The sequence below is a fragment of the Sinocyclocheilus anshuiensis genome, unplaced genomic scaffold (assembly GCF_001515605.1).
Source record: "Sinocyclocheilus anshuiensis isolate Anshui unplaced genomic scaffold, SAMN03320099.WGS_v1.1 scaffold50, whole genome shotgun sequence".
NCBI lineage: Eukaryota > Metazoa > Chordata > Actinopteri > Cypriniformes > Cyprinidae > Sinocyclocheilus > Sinocyclocheilus anshuiensis.
The window spans coordinates 217,839-234,057 of record NW_015542382.1 but is presented as its reverse complement, the minus strand read 5'-3'; the positions used below and the strand labels follow the sequence as shown (position 1 = coordinate 234,057).

General features: G+C 35.8%; 2 protein-coding genes across 2 annotated transcripts in view; both read left to right on the top strand.

The window, feature by feature from the left end:
* The window catches only part of LOC107692706 (UPF0609 protein C4orf27 homolog), a 4,786-nt gene extending 3,246 nt beyond the window's left edge, over positions 1-1,540 (top strand). Inside the window, exon 8 of the mRNA XM_016491869.1 lies at positions 599-1,540. Within this exon, the coding sequence (XP_016347355.1) occupies positions 599-733 (135 nt within the window). The 3' untranslated portion in view covers positions 734-1,540. The remainder of the gene's footprint in view (positions 1-598) is intronic.
* Positions 1,541-2,752: 1,212 nt separating this feature from the next.
* Positions 2,753-16,219, top strand: part of LOC107692594 (ankyrin-2-like) — a 68,081-nt gene continuing 54,614 nt past the window's right edge. The window contains exon 1 of the mRNA XM_016491704.1: positions 2,753-3,217. Within this exon, the coding sequence (XP_016347190.1) occupies positions 3,095-3,217 (123 nt within the window). The 5' untranslated portion in view covers positions 2,753-3,094. The remainder of the gene's footprint in view (positions 3,218-16,219) is intronic.

Genomic DNA, 16,219 nt, shown 5'->3' with positions numbered 1-16,219 from the left:
ATGGCTGCAATATAACAAAGAGTGAAAAATTTAAGGGGGTCTGAATACTTTCCGTACCCACTGTATATATATATTACGTGTATATATATATATACTGTATATTACATGTCAATATTGCTGTTTGTTTATTGTTCAAAGGATATTATACCTCAGCAGGTCTTTAGGTCTCATGTCTCAGCAGGTCAGCAGTAGATTTACATTGCAAGACATAATGCACAGAAATAATTAATTTTTCCTGTTTGTTTGCCACTTATGATATAACTGACTATGCTTACATTAATTGCTTGCAAAGACAAGCATTTCATCCAGAAAATGTATTTTTTACGTTTTAATTTAAATTTAAATTTCAGTATGGACTGTGCATTAAGTCCTGCAGGCAAATGCAGTGTTTGTGTCCAGAGATTCTCAGAACATTTTTTTTTTTATGCCTGTATAGCTGTTACCTTTAATAGCTTTCTGCTTTCCATCCAAGGCCATCTTCCAGCGAGTGTGTCCTTGCACTTTGCAGACACATTAATAGCCATTTCTGACAGATTTCTCATGATACAGAGTTCTCCCGGACAACTGACCAATTTTTTTTTTCTTCCCCTTTTGGTAGTATTTCTATAAAGTGGTACGCCAGCTGCTGCCAATGGCATACAATCTGCTGAAGAGAGGTCTGTTTGGAGAGATACTGGAGGCGCACCTCACCAGCCGTTCCCAGGACAACCTTGACCAACTTGCTGCTGTCTGACGTATATTGAGAGGATGATAAGCTATTCAGAATGACTTCCTGTAAATGGTGTTGGGGTGGGGTCAGAGACAGATTGCACTGCAATAAATTACGCTGTTAGGTGCTGCTGCTTCATTGAAAATGCTACAAAGCCCAGGAAAGGTTAGTTTCTTAACCCTAGATTACTCTTTTCTAAAAGATGTATTGGTAATCCAAAATTTAAACATTTTGTTTTAGGTTTAATTGGTTTAACATAATTAAAATGAATAGGCACACATTTTTTTTTATTTTTTTTTTTAAAGCTCTCACTGCTCATTCGTGCATTAAAAGTGAAATCAAATTGAGTTTTTCTCGCCAGGTTTTTCATCCTGAGAATCAACATTTTGTGAGGAATACTGTGCCTTTCCAAACCTGAATTTCTTTGATTCACACTGTCAGTCCAGTAAATCATAGGGAAATGAGTTATAGCTGCTGAAAGTTCAGTACGTTGCATACATTATTTATGATTTTGCTTTCTGCATTTCCATTAACATATTTTGCATAACCCAGTTGCTTGAAATCAATCCTTCAATTTGCCAGTTTATTTGAGCAGTGACTGCTGAGTGCTGATCAACATCTTGGTTATGGTTTCAGATCGGTTTGTTTATTTTTGTGAAAGCGGAACGCTCTATTCATAGCAAAAGTGAGCTGATTCTTGTTAAAATGGTACCTTAAGTAATCTGTACTGAGAAACTTTTCAGTGTCAATTTCTTACTGTCTCCATCATCGTTATGATCATTCCGTTATCATTGTCCAGTACTGTTCCAAAGTAGTTTAATAAAGTGTATATTTTTGGGTTTTTTTTAATTGCCTGTGCTGTGTGAAAGAGGAAAGTGAATCATAATATATCCAATTGCTATAATTCTGCTTACACTGCAAATGTAAGTCTTTATTATCAGTATACTAAATATAGGTTTCAGTGGCCTAAAAAGTGTTTATAATATATATAATAAATGCAAAACATTTCATATACAGTCAAACCAAAAATTATTCAGACACCAGATATAATTTTTGATATTTTTCTTTACTAGTGGGTGCAGGACACTATAATTCATTTATGTAAGTGAGGATAGCAAAATAAAGTAAACAGTGACATACCCAAAAATTCTTCATACAGTGGACTACCAGTAAAACTGATAAAAAAAATTTGGGACCAAATAAATGTCTGAATTAATGTTGGTTTGACTGTATATAATTTTATATATTATTGTATTTTAATAAACAGAGAGAGATAATATATTCCATTTGTTATTAGCAACATGCAGTGCATTAAATATTACATCAAGAATTCCCAACCTGGGGTTAGTGAGTTTAATGAAAAGCTAATAATTAATTAAATCATAAAAGTGTAAATAAAACACTATATTTTTATGTTATCATGTTTTTATTGTGTTAGTTAGCTAGTATTTTTTAGTTATTTCTTTTACCTAATCAAAATAACCCAACTGCAGTTTGATTGATATTTATCCGAGTTATCTGTTTTTGCAAATGAACTCTTCATATATATATATGTATATATAATTATTTATTCATTTATTTATGTTTGCTTGATTTTTTAATTTTGTGTTTATGTAACTCCTGTATTACTGCAACTCAGTCTTTGCCATGAAGATAGCCTTAGATTTTGACATGGAAATAAAAATAAATAACTGCTGCTATTATATCCCTGCTATTTGGGGTAAGTTGTCACAGTGGAAACCTGCCGTTATATACCCTATACGAAAAACAGTAGTTATCTCCCACATAAAGTATAGCATAATTGCTTTGCACATACCTTGGTTTGATAATTTGCCATCAAATGAAATTCATATTTTTTGGTGTGCCTTAACTGTCCATCTACTTTTTATTCAGCCTTACTGTTTTTACAGGGTTACTGTATATTCAAAAATACAAGCTATAAAATCGATTTTGATTTTGCCTCGTCATGTGTAAGTGGGGGTTTGGCTTATGGAGGAGGGGAGTGAGGGAGAGCGAGAGAAGCACGGGAGGGGGCTACTCAACACAGCGACGATAACATCGCTCATATTGCGCTTCTGTTACACCATCGTGTATTTATCTCAGGCTTATCGTTAATTACCCTCATTCATCCTCCATCTCGGTCAGTGTTTCAGCACTGCCGCATCGGTGCCTGTGCATGTGAGTAGCGGGAGTGCCGCAGGACACCGCACTTGAGATCCGCACCGTACGTCACGCTACAGGACATTCGTCTCCACTCTCCAATACAACCACAACATGAGTCGGAGCTTCAGCCCTGACATCTGAGGCCGGAGCACGGGTCTCGACCACCGCAGTATCGGGACTGTCAGATTCCGTTTCGCGGACGACATCACGCGCTGAGCCTGAATGTCAAAAAGCTCGGCAGAAAGACAGAGCAGGGGCGGCTCCGTCCGAGACGTGAGGATGGCCTCTTCCAACAATACCTCACCCGAAGGAGGCTCTCCACCCCACCAGAACCGCATCCGCCAGGTCAGTGTGTGCGTGTGTGGAATGAACAAAACGTTCCGCTTTCTGGTGTTCAGTGTGTGTGTGTGTGTGTGTGTGTGTGTGTGTGTGGGCGAGAGTGTCACCCGTGTTTCGCGGTCTTGTGGTCCATGATGCGGAGGATGAGGCGTTGTCCTGGTTACCGAATCTTTCTAAAGCATCAGTAGACTATCGCAATGTAGCCTGTTTCATTTCATCATGGCAGCGTTGTCATAGTATCTATCTATCTATCTATCTATCCATCCATCCATCCATCTATCTATAATTCTGCTAAATTTACAGAAATTTGCTGTACAAATACACTAACAACAAAAGTTTATCATATAGCAAGCCTATCCATTAATTATAGCCAATATTCAGTCATATTTCCTTTTAGGTTATGTGCATTTTTCACTGTAAAGCCTATTCAGTGACTTATTTTTTACTTGCAAAAATGTTTTGTCTTGTAAATAATGTACATTTTAACCATAAATGTACAATTCATACTTCTCACACTTCATAAAACCATTTTTCTTTATGGTGAGCTAACAATATTTTGCCGTTTTATTTTTTTTTCCTGTATATGTATTGCATTCGCTTTTCATCTTGGTGCAGCCTATACGTGATGCTGTAGTGATCATGTGTGTTAACTGTTAGTGAGGTTTCACACCTGACAAACTGCACAGTTAGAGCAGTGTTGTTTTGATCCTTAGATGCCATTCCGCCATGTTTCCCAAGTAGCACTGCTTGAGATTCAGTTTATTAACTGTGGTGTTTTACGCATGAAATCACAGCTGATGACCCTGCAGAGCTTGTTAAATAAATAAAAAAGAGAATATCCAAACAGTGTTTTTTCTATCACATTCTCTTAAGAGCCCTACAATAACAAGCTTAACCTCACTCACCTTCCCCATCTGCTTATCTGAAATCTCACAAACCAATTCATCAATAAAAACCAGCCATAAATAAGTGATGGACTGGCTGAGTCATGTAGGGCATTAGCTTGTCTGCATGGATGCATAGATGCCCTTCTGTGTCACTCAAAGGTGTAGCCTGTGTGATTTGTTGCTCGGAGCTTTCCCAGAGATATTTTCCACTCTATTTTCTTTATTATTTCACTTTTAGAGCTGTCAAGGCTTAGTGCCTGTGGTGGGTTTTTCTTCATGGTCTGTTGAACTATATTTAAACTCTAGGTCTAAATTCGCCTTTCATCTCTCTATTCTGATGTATCCTAAATCAGTCTTCTCACTGTTTCCGCTCTGACATCATTGTTGCACCCTTTGCCAAGTGCTTTTGTCAGATTTAGCTGGTATGAATTAAACTGTTCATCCATGACAACGCTTTGCATAGCTCTTGTATCAATTCTGAGTTTATATCCCACAATTCAGACTTTTTTCTCAGAATTGCGAGTGATATAAACTCAAACTCCACTTTGAGAAAAAAGTTGTTAACTGTTAGGTAAACAAGAATTGTTTTTTTAAATTCCTTTGTGGAAACGGGCTTCCATATACACAGACCTGCATCTTGAATTTAAAAATAATAATAATAATAGTAATTTTACTTAATTGCAAAAAAGGCCAAATATTACCTAATTAATGATGCTAGGTTGAAAAAATATATATATATTTTTTTACATTTAACATTTGTTTCCACAAAATTATTTTTCATATTATGTGTTTGTCAGCTGCTCTTATCAAAATAACAAAAGCAGTCAAATTACGATAATTATATTTTAACTTACAATCTGCAAAGGAGTGGAAAATCTTTTCCCCCCACAAAATCTGTAATTTTCAGTTGCTGTTTGCATGTAGAAAAATAGCATCATACAATAAGTTTACATGTTCTTCTGTCACTGGCCATGATTCTAACCTTGAAATCATAAAATAATGCATTCAGAATCATTCAAACATATGAAAACCTGGCACAAAGGAAGCTTTTCTGGTGATTGATGGATAGTACAAAATTTCTTCACCTTACAAATGGTTGTCGCTAGTAAAATGCTACAAAATGTGCATCGTGTTGTGAGAAAGGAGTATTTTTTTTTGAATCAGCACCCCAAAATTAGTAAGAAACAACATGTATTGGATTTTATTCAGCAAATATGATACAAATATAGATTATATGGAATATGCACAGCTTAAAAATATCATGTTACCTGTGGTCCATATGCTAAAAGACTGGGCAGAACTCGTTTTCTAAAGTTATTTCCTGTCAAAAACACACTTGTGCAGTTTCCTATTGGATCCTGAGTTATGATATGAGAGAGTGCTGTCAGGGTCTCTCTGGGTAATTAGATTCCAGTAATGGACCAAGCACTGCAGGCGTATACACCCAGGCGTCATCTTATTGCATGAATACCATCTACTGGCACTCCTAAAGTCTTTGTTCACTGGCTAAAACAATGTTAATTTGAATATGTGGAAGACTAGCAATTAATAAATGCAGTGTGATCGTGGTTTGGATGTAATTACAGCAGTCCGTTTAGGAAGTAATATTGCATCATTTAATTCTATTAAACTGCAATCTATTCCTAAATTCTGTGCACTAACTTCTTGAGCAGGATGAATAGAGGAGGGGAGTGGTCCGAGAACAACAGGCCTACTAAGTTATGGTGCTTGTGATGCAGGTCTAAAAATAGGCTGCCATCAGTCTAGTCATTCCTGCCGTAATACTCTTGTTCCCCTCAGGAGTGGGTAGTGTGGTTCTACCTGCAGGGCTGGTTGGGAGGCTGATATTCGATTGCAATTCAGCTGCATGGAACCAGTTGTGAGTGGATGGAAGAGTGGCACAAACACTGCTGTACAGAGCACTGTAGTGGGCAAAGTGTTTGGTATTTTCAGCATACTTGGGATGTTCAAGCTATTTGTGGGACTACATTTTATTTTTAAATATTTTGCAAATATATGACAAAGAATTGACCTTTTCTAAGGTAATAATGTGATGAGATTTAGCTGTAAACTGGCATAGTGAGACTTTTGAAAGTCTGGTCTACTTCATAGCTTATTCTACTAAGAAGAACCCTAAGAAGTCTGCATCTTACAATGCAGTCACATTAGTGAAACTTCATTAAAAAGTCCATTGTCAATAGTGTAGCGATCTATGAAATACAGCTCACACAGAAATCACTTTCAAAACAAGCAGCTTTCTGTTGAATTCATGTCAGCAACTTGAAATCTACAGACCTCCTGTTGGGATTTTGCATTTTTCACCCTCACGCGAAACTTCTTTTGACTGGAAATTTCACCAAGCAGCAGTAAATGACCACATCTTTAGACAGAAAGAGACCTTCTGACTAATAGTGTAACAGTGTCTGTCCACATTTTCAGGGCCTGAAAGTATATTTACCTTAAAGCATTGTAAACCATGAACCTGACTATCTATGAGGTGAATCATCACAAACTTTAATTTAAAACAAAAACGTATTTTACAATCAGACAAAAAGACAAATGTCCAAGACAGTTTACTTGACAGCTTTAATGAGGGAAAGAACTACAAAAAACTGTGAATGACAACTGATTGGTGTAGATTTTTAGCATCATGGGTAATTTAGTTTTCTCACCAGGAATTTTGCAGTTAAATTATTATTTAAAAAAAATGAAATAATGCAGGCTGATAGCTTCAAATTAAGTATATACCATGGATTAACAACCTTGTTAGGGTTATAAGCAGTTCTGGAGAATTCCTCTATAGGCTTTTGATATGTAAAGGTACTGGCCACATCTCATTCTGCTTATTTTATTTCAGCAGTTTTAGCAACTTTTCTCATTTTCTTTTAGTAAAATATCTATAAAAAAATAAAAATAGCTAATTAAAATAACCATTTAGACTTATTAAAAATAACAATGACACATACACATCAGGATAAACCTTAAAATTCAAATTAAAAGAGAAAATATGGTCCTGCTATGTGTAATATGCATCAGGTGGTCAGTGAACATACTGTGTGTGATCTAATAACATGAACTATTAGTATATCATTGTATTCATGTTACATTGATTTGAAAACTCTCCGAAGATTTAGATCCAACAGGAATAATTCTGTTAACATTTCTTGTATATGTATTAATGAGAATATTATTGCCTGTCTGATATTCAGAGGACTCCTCCCTTTCTATCATTCATTCACTTATACTGCATTACCTTGAGGCTATAGATGCTCTGTAATTCTGCAACCCCTTCAAGTTCACATACAAAGTAACTAATAGTCTTTTGAATAGTAGAGAGTGGAATTATCAATCTGCTGTAATGTCTTTGAAGTTTTCTCATTAATATATCACCATGTTGCAAACAAGATCCTGCTGTTTCGTGTGCGAATTCATGTATTATACTCAATAATTTATGGCACTGCTTTCAGCTGTAACTTATTTTACAGCCGAAACTATCTGGACAGGTGCTATACAATGTGTAGATCTTGTGTGGCTCGCCGTTTCTGTTCATCATTTCTCTCTTGTCCTCTATTTGTCCATAGTTCACTCACTCACTCAGTCTCTCTCTCCCTCCTCCCTGTGGGGGAAGTATGATGTGATGTACAGGAAGGAGACTGTAATGGAGCAGAAGGGTTTTTTATTGCATTACACAGCTGCATGCTGTTGCATTGTGGGTAGTGGGTGCCAGGCCAGGCCTGCCCTCTGAGGACTGTTTCTATAGCAACCTCGCTGTCCAGCGCTGTCTACACACAACTTAAAACTTTAATGATCATCATTATTGACCATGATCATCCATTATCATCATTGCCCACATTATGATTTCGATGCCATATGAAACTTTGCACAGAAGCTATAAATGTTAATGTTTGCTAAACTGCAGCAGGCTGTATGGTAGATTTCCACTTCTTTGTACCACTGAATTTGAATATTATCATAACTATTACAAGATTAAAGTGCTACGTTCTTGACATTCTTTAAAGTTATGAATCAGTCCTTACATACACCATTTGACAATAATTCAGTAAAGGGTAGCTGACATAAAACATAAAATAATTCAAATTTTACTGTCTTATTCTAATGAATTAGTTGATAAATTCCTCATGTTAGAGTACATGGGATATTTATACTTTTTGCTAACTTGGTAACACTTTACAATAAGGTTCTATATATTACTTTAGATAATGCAATGGCTAACATGAAATAACAATAAACAATAGCCTACTGTAACAGTGTTTAATTGTAAATTGGTATATTTAATGGTAATTTTTTTTAGCATTCCAAGCTAAATTAACATTAATGTATTTCAAAAGAACATGGATGTACAATAAACTATAATATATTTCTAAATCAGTATTAAACTAGATTAATAAAAGCTGTAAAAAAAATGTTGTTGTTGTTGTAGAAAAAAGTTCATACATGTCAGGTTTGCAAGATAAGATGGCATAGCATGGCTGACAATATGTGACTAGATATTAATGCCTGAAAAATAATATTAAAATATTATGTAAAAATCATAATTTTCTTTAAAACCTAGCCAAGATGCAAGATGTAGATTTTGTTTATCTGGATTTGGTATTCACTGAAAAATGTTCCCATCTGATTATTCACAGAATGTAATTGTTCTGTATTATATGTTTTCTGTATGTTAAATATGCAAATGAGGCACTATCTATTTAAATATGCACTAAATGCCACACAGAAATCTGAACATTGGATAAAGCCGGGTTCAGAATTTGTATTTCATTTTGTTGACACATTGTTAAATACGGTGTCGGGAAATACAGTGTTACTTTGGAAATGTAATAGGTTACAGATTACAAGTTACCCTGTTTAAAATGTAATAAGTAGTGTAACTGTATTAAAGTAATGTAGCTAATTACATTTGATTATTTTTTATTACTTTTCTAAATTTCTAACAAATGTTTTCAACTGTTAATCATTTTGAAACATTTAAAGCAGGCAGGGTTAACCTTACAGTAGTACACAACACTGATTACTGTCAGACTTTCACAATCCTTCATCACTTGAATTAAGATGATTATAATTTAATTTTAAAGCACAGCCACCACAAAATCTGACTTTAGCACCTCTTTTTACTTAGAGGTCGTTCTGAGGTTAAATACGGTTTTAAAATAATAAGATATAGTTTAATAGCTATATGATACTGTTTTTGAAATTAAATCTTTGCATAGCTATGACAGGAAACACTGGTATCTAACAATGTTTTGGAAAAAACATCAACTTAATCTTAAAAAATAAAGCATATACACACACCCAAATAGGAAATTAAACAGCATGCGTCCTATTCTGTGTCCTAAACTCCTGAAACATTGGTGTCTCATATTTTAGAGCAGTCTCTAATTTTTAAATATATAAATGTATTAGTGCACTATATAGGGGACAGGGAATGATTCAAACAGTGTAAATATGCTTTCCATTGAGGAAAAAAAAGAAGTCTGGTTTCGCGCTGTGTCACGCTAGCCACCGCACCGCACACACACTCTGCTTCGGTCCAGAGACATGATAGCATGGAGCGGATCACATGCGCGAGTCGGCGTAGACCACAAAATGTATCGGAGCTAATTGAATTCTACACAGAATGCTATATTTTATAGCAATATGGATGAGATTGTGGCTGGCATATCCTGTCAAATGTGGCTTTACGGAGCTCAACGGCTCTGAACGGCTCTAGCCCAAGCTGTGATATAAACAAACGCTATTGGCTATTTTAAAAAGGGGCGGGGCTGCTTGGTATGTCCCACCCTGGTTTCCTGTTTCAGTTAAAATGACGTCAACACATAGAGTAACGCTGCTGTTTCTAAGCATTTCAGGGGACCTTTAAGTTATATAAATGTTATGTAAATCAGGCAAATTAGATAAAAATCCCTCATAATACTTTCATAATATAGACGGGAATAAAACTGTACAATTTGGTGCATGTATGTGCTGCTGAAGTGGAGATTTATGGCTCAGTGCATGATAAAAAAAACAATTTTGAGAAAATGCAAAAGCAAAATAGACCAAAATGAACGGAGATAAAAACAATAGATTTGACTGCAGTGCCTTGCTTTAATCCACTTGATTGGCGATTTTTTTGAGGGGTGAGGGTGAGGGTGAGAGTATGGGACATGAAAATGCATCTCATACGTTAAAATATTTATGAAACACCAATCAGGACTTCCCGCAAGAGTGGAAAATGGATCAATGACAGCTTGAGGACGGGTGAAAAACAGATGGGTGGATGGATTAGGAACAATTTGAAAGATGTGGTGGATGCATTAAGGAACTGGTCCTTGAGAAGTAATGATTGTCTTCTAAAAAGTCGAAATTTGAAATGGTTTCCAAGCCCTTGGAAGAATGAATAAACAAATAGACATTTGCCTTAGTCTTTAGGTTGATTCTCCTGATTAAGTAGAAGTGATGGAAATACTCTATGCACATATAAAGCCAAATACAGGTTCACCTCACACACCTTAACAGATGGAAAGCGTCCCGAGAATTACGTGTCTGCCAAGGTAATGTCCTATGCTGCATGCTACTTGAAAGCATCTATAAGGAGAGGGCAAGGCTCATCACACACACATACATACACAATAGCCTGCCCTTCCCAGAGAGCTAATTGAGTAGAGTGTGTTTACAGAGGCTTGCTGATGCTCTGATGTGATTGCTGTCCCGTCTGCTGTCTGCATACTTTTATTGATCCATCCTTTCTTTCTTTCTCTTTCCCTCTGTCGCTTTTTCTCAATCCTTCAATACACACCTTCACTTTTTCAAAGGTGATGCTGAAGTTAATAGCATTTAACTTATTTGAAAATTGATAGTAGAGTATATGTCATAGAGATTAATTATCTGGCATAAAATTACAGCTTTAAAATGGCATTGGTATTTGCCATTTTAAAGCTGAAAGGGATCTCAATTTTCAATGCATCAGGTATCAAGATTTCAAATGATTGAATTTTCAAAACATATCTTTTCCCACACACTTTCATAATGTGATTTGGATGCAGAGGATATGTTCTGCAGTCATGTGAGGTGGTTACTAAAATATCAGATCTATTGTAGTGGAAAGAGCCACTCCCTAAAACAACTGATAAATAATAAATAATGTGACTTCAAATTACATGCTTTGCCAACTTAATTCTGCCTGACAATGGTATAATCTGTTCTTTTGAACCTCATATTCATCAAAGATTCCTGAAAAATTTTGATGGTTTTCCTAAAAATTTAAAGTAGCATGGTTTCAACATTGATAATAATTGCAGCAAATCAGCATATTAGAATGATTTCTGAAGGATCATGTGACTCTGAAGACTGGAGTAATGATGCTGAAAATTCAGCTTTGCCAGGAATAAATTATATTTAAACATTTTTAAAAATAGAAAACTGTTATTTTAATTTGTAATAATATTTCACAATATTACTAGTTTTACTATATTTTGATCAAATAAATGCAGGTTCTGTGAGCATACCAGATTTATTTTCAAAAATATTAAATCAATATTACTGTTTTGTAACATCCTGATTGCTTTTGAGAAATACATCCCTGAAATGTCAAAAATGTGGTACTGTTGTATGAAAAAGCCATATAAATCAAATGCTTATTAAACTGATACTTACAAACAGGCTATTTTCAATCCAATGGGAAATGTGGTGTCTATGGATTCTTCTTCCTGAACTGAACTGACATGTGGTCTTTAAGACATCAGTGACATTTATCCAGACTTTTGGCTCTCTGCATAAATTTTTGTCCATTTTGCAGTTTACTCTGTCCACGAACCACCTGATTCGAAAGAAAGTGACTAAGCTAAACCCAGACCAGCAGAGCGAGTGAGATAGAAGCCCTAACTGGGAACTAGCAACTTCAAATCGAATTAGAGTGCATTCAGTTTCATATCTTCCAGTCGCATTCATTTTCACCGCACGTGTCCTTCCTTTCCTCCGGAGTACATGCAGAATCAAATGAGCTGGGCTAAGAATAAGAAGCTTCTGGATTCAGAGTCACCAGGCTTACTGCTATTTGATTTCTGTAAACGTGTTTTCTTTCTTCCAGACACTCTAAGTTAATTGAAGATGATTCAGACACTAAAGCAGTGCGTGAATGGTTCATGCTGTTGATGTAGATGACAAAGTCATAGTCTATTATAGAGCAGTATGATAGGATGTAGTAGTAAGCACCAATGACTTGTACTTATGGGTACAGTCATTTTAAACTATTGCAACAGAGATGGAAATACAATTTTTAATACATGAAATATGTTTCCATCTTTGTTGCCACAGTTTTGGAAGTGCATTTTCTGTTCTAAAGAAGTATGCCAATACTTTTGTCCATATAGTGTATGTACAAGTCATTGGTGTTTGGTGATGAGTTTTTGGCTCAAGGTCTGCATTTAAAGTCACACCAGAGGTGTTCAGCTGGGATTAGGACTTGGCTTTATGCAGACCAGTCAAGTTCTTCCACACTGACTGAATCAATCATTTCTTTTTGAACCTTGCATTATTCACAGAGGTATTGTCATGTTAGAAGAGAAAAGGGTCCTGTCCAAACTGTTGCTATAAAATTAGAAGCACACAATTCCCTAGAACAGGGGTAGGCAAGTTCGGTCCTAGAGAGCCGCAGTCCTGCAGAGTTCAGCTCCAACCCTAATCAAACACACCTGAACAAGCTAATCAATGTCTTCTGGATTACTAAGGCTATAGGCAGGTGAGTTTTGTTTTCAGGGTTGGAGCTGAACTCTGCAGGACTGCGGCTCTCTAGGACCGAACTTGCCTACCCCTGCCCTAGAATATTATTATATGCTTAAACATTAAGATTTGTACTCATTGAAATTACTAAAGCAGTCAAACCTGTTCATTAGAAGGGGGTGTCTCAATACTTTTGTCCATATAGCGTATATATATCATTTTTGTATTGCAACAAAAGACGACAAATTGTTAGTGGTAGGACATTTTAGGACAGTGTACTCGAAGAGCATAGTGTTGTTTTGAGCAAAGTGAATTCTACAAGGGTGTTGTTCTCTGGAGTGCATTTGCATTTCTCACTCTCTTGTTTCTGTCATGACACTTCTTCCTTCATCTCTCGCCTTTTATGCGACTTTCTCTCGCTCTTCTTCAGCGACTGCCCTTTTTCTCTCTCTGTGCATCTGTCGGTGTTTGTGATTGGGTGTGGTCTCTACTGATATGAGCTGAGTCTGTGATCATTGATCTGTTTATTTCTACAGTGACATTTGAAAGCAGAGAGAGGTTTCCGCCCAGTGTCTTGATGATATAATGAAATGTGAAGCAAATTCTCTAATAGTGAGAATTTTCAGCCCTGTGTCTGGAAGAAGTGAAGCTGTTTCACTGACAGCTGCATGGCATTTACACTTGCGAGTGAGAGAAGGAAAGAAAGAACGGGGTTGCCTTCATGTTTACTAGGGGCTGTAGCTAATAGGGTGAAAAGTGGGAGCTATACTAGGTGCAAATGCAGAGAGGACTCACAACAAATCTAGTAGGATGTTGATGTAGCATCTATGAAATGTATTATCAACTCAACTGACAAGATATACAGGAATAAGAGAATCATTCTGAGAGAAATACTGAGAAATATTACATTTAGCACATCTTATTGTGATAGTATTACTAGAAATAATGTCCTGTCAACAGCTAGACTTCTAATATGAATCTTGTTGGATTGCATTATACACATACATACATATACTGTATGTGTAAGAGTTGCTGTCTCTGGCCAAAATCAGACTTTTTCTTGGAGACGGCATAATTTGTTGGCTACCGTTTCAGACATTGGGATTGTGCCTATATGATGCCAAAAATGCTGTCTAGGCAGGTAGCTCACTAAGGGTCGAGACTGTGCCAGGTTTGTAAATGGCTGTGTGTGTGTGTGTGTGTGTGTGTGTGTCAGTCATTATTGAGTCTTTAAAACTAGTATGTGTTTACACCAATGCTTTTAAATAGGAATGAAAGACATATTTGTGACTGTATTGGCATTAGCCAGTATTAATGTTTAGTAATCATTTTACAAAAATATTTGTTGAAAGCAGATAATATTAAGTTTATAAATACTATACTGTTTCTTTGTGCTAGTTTTCAAATATACCAAACAGTCATCTTTTCTGCTATACTACAGGTCAAAAGTTTGGAATCTGTAATATTTGTTATGTTTTTGAAAGAATCACTATTTATAATGCCAAAAGTTAATTTATTTAGATTTATTTGATCAAGTAGTCTCTTATGCTCACCAAGGCTGCATTTACTTGATTAAAATATAGTAAAAATACTAATATTGTTAAACAGTTTAAAATAACTGTTTTCTATTTTAATATGTTTTAAAATGTTATGTATTCCTTTGATGGCAAAGCTGAATTTTCAGCATCATTACTCCAGTCTTCAGTGTCACATGATCCTTCAGAAATCATTCTTATATGCTGATTTGGTGCTCAAAAAATATTTCTTATTGTTGTAACAGTTAAAAACAGTTGTGCTGCTATTTTTGTGGAGACCATGCTACAATTTTTTCAGGATTCTTTGAGGAATATAAAGTTCAAAAGAACAGCATTTACAGAAAAATGTCTTTTACTGTCACTTTTGATTAATTTGAACCCATCCTTGCAGATTACTTTTTTATTAACAATCCTAATTTTGATGTTTTAATGCGTTGATTTCATCTGCAGCATGTTCTGTATTGGAGTGTAAATACCTTTTTTTTCTTTAAAATATCAGACATTATGTTGGTTATTGGTCATAATAACTACTGGCTATAGTATCGGCCAAATATTTCAATATTGCTGCATTTCATGCCTCTACATCGAGTGCATTAGAGTGATGGATCTGTGCAGAGAAACAGGATTGAGGGTTGACTGTGAGTGAGCTTTTATGAAAGATCGATGTGTTGACTAATGGCTTAATAACAAACACTGTAAGAGCTTCAAGACTGAATAGATTTTAGATGATGTAAGTCAAAAAGTGCAGACTCCGCTATGACCGTACACACTGACTAACACATCAACACACTATACACACATAAACTCTAATTTTTGAAATTTCAGTTGTCATCATTCAATTTTAGTGGAGATGTTTCTATGTTGCAGATGTTACAGTTTTGATATATTATACCTGTCGTGAATATATTGTACACTCTTAAAAACAAAGTTTCTTAGTTGGCAGTGATGATTCCATGAAGATCCTTTAAAATCCATGGAAACTTTCCATTGCACAAAAGGTTCTTTGTATTGGAAAAAGGTTCTACACATTATAAAAAAAAAAAAAAGTTTTTTACACTAAGAAAAAAATTGCTTCTTTGGGGAACCAAAAATGGTACTTCTATGTCATTGCAAAAACCTCCTTTTAGAACCTTTATTTTGAAGTCTCTCTGGATAAAAATCATTTGTGAAATTACTTGCGTACACATAAAAAGGCTCTCGTTGTTTTTAGTGCAGGCCTCTGACACAGCACAATTTGCCAGTCACAGCAGCTGTGATGGGCGAAACATAAGCATCCTGAGTAATGATGTTCAGTAAGTGTAGAGATGATGATAACTTGTATTCCCCTGGGAGCATTGCTCTCTCCACACAGATATCTGAGACCTGGCGCCTTTCTGCATACACTGCTCATGTTTATCACTGTATTGATCCTGTCCTCTGCTTGTCCATTTATCAGCATGACAAGACCTTTTCAAGCTCAAATGAACCATATGTCAAACATCTCTCTTGCGGTGTGGTGTTTTTAACATATTTACAGCAGTCTTACAGCCTGATCTTTATCTGCTACATCATCAAGGTCATACTCGCAAATACAACTGCATATAGCAACATACTGGCGACCAATCACAGTTCTCTAGCATTGTGGCAAAAATGTTTGTTTTATAGATTCTGTATGTTGGGTAACACTGAAACAGCTTATTGTACTCTGGTTGACTGGGTCTAACCTCCAGGTTAAAGGAACTTGCTTGATGGCCCATCTTTGCCCTGCTTTCTGTGTAAGTCTGTCTCTGTTTTAGTTACACAGCTCTTGCTCTACTCTGGAGACTATCAGTTGTCATAAAGGATCAATGTTTTATAGATTTTTTTTTTTTTTTTGCATCTGAACA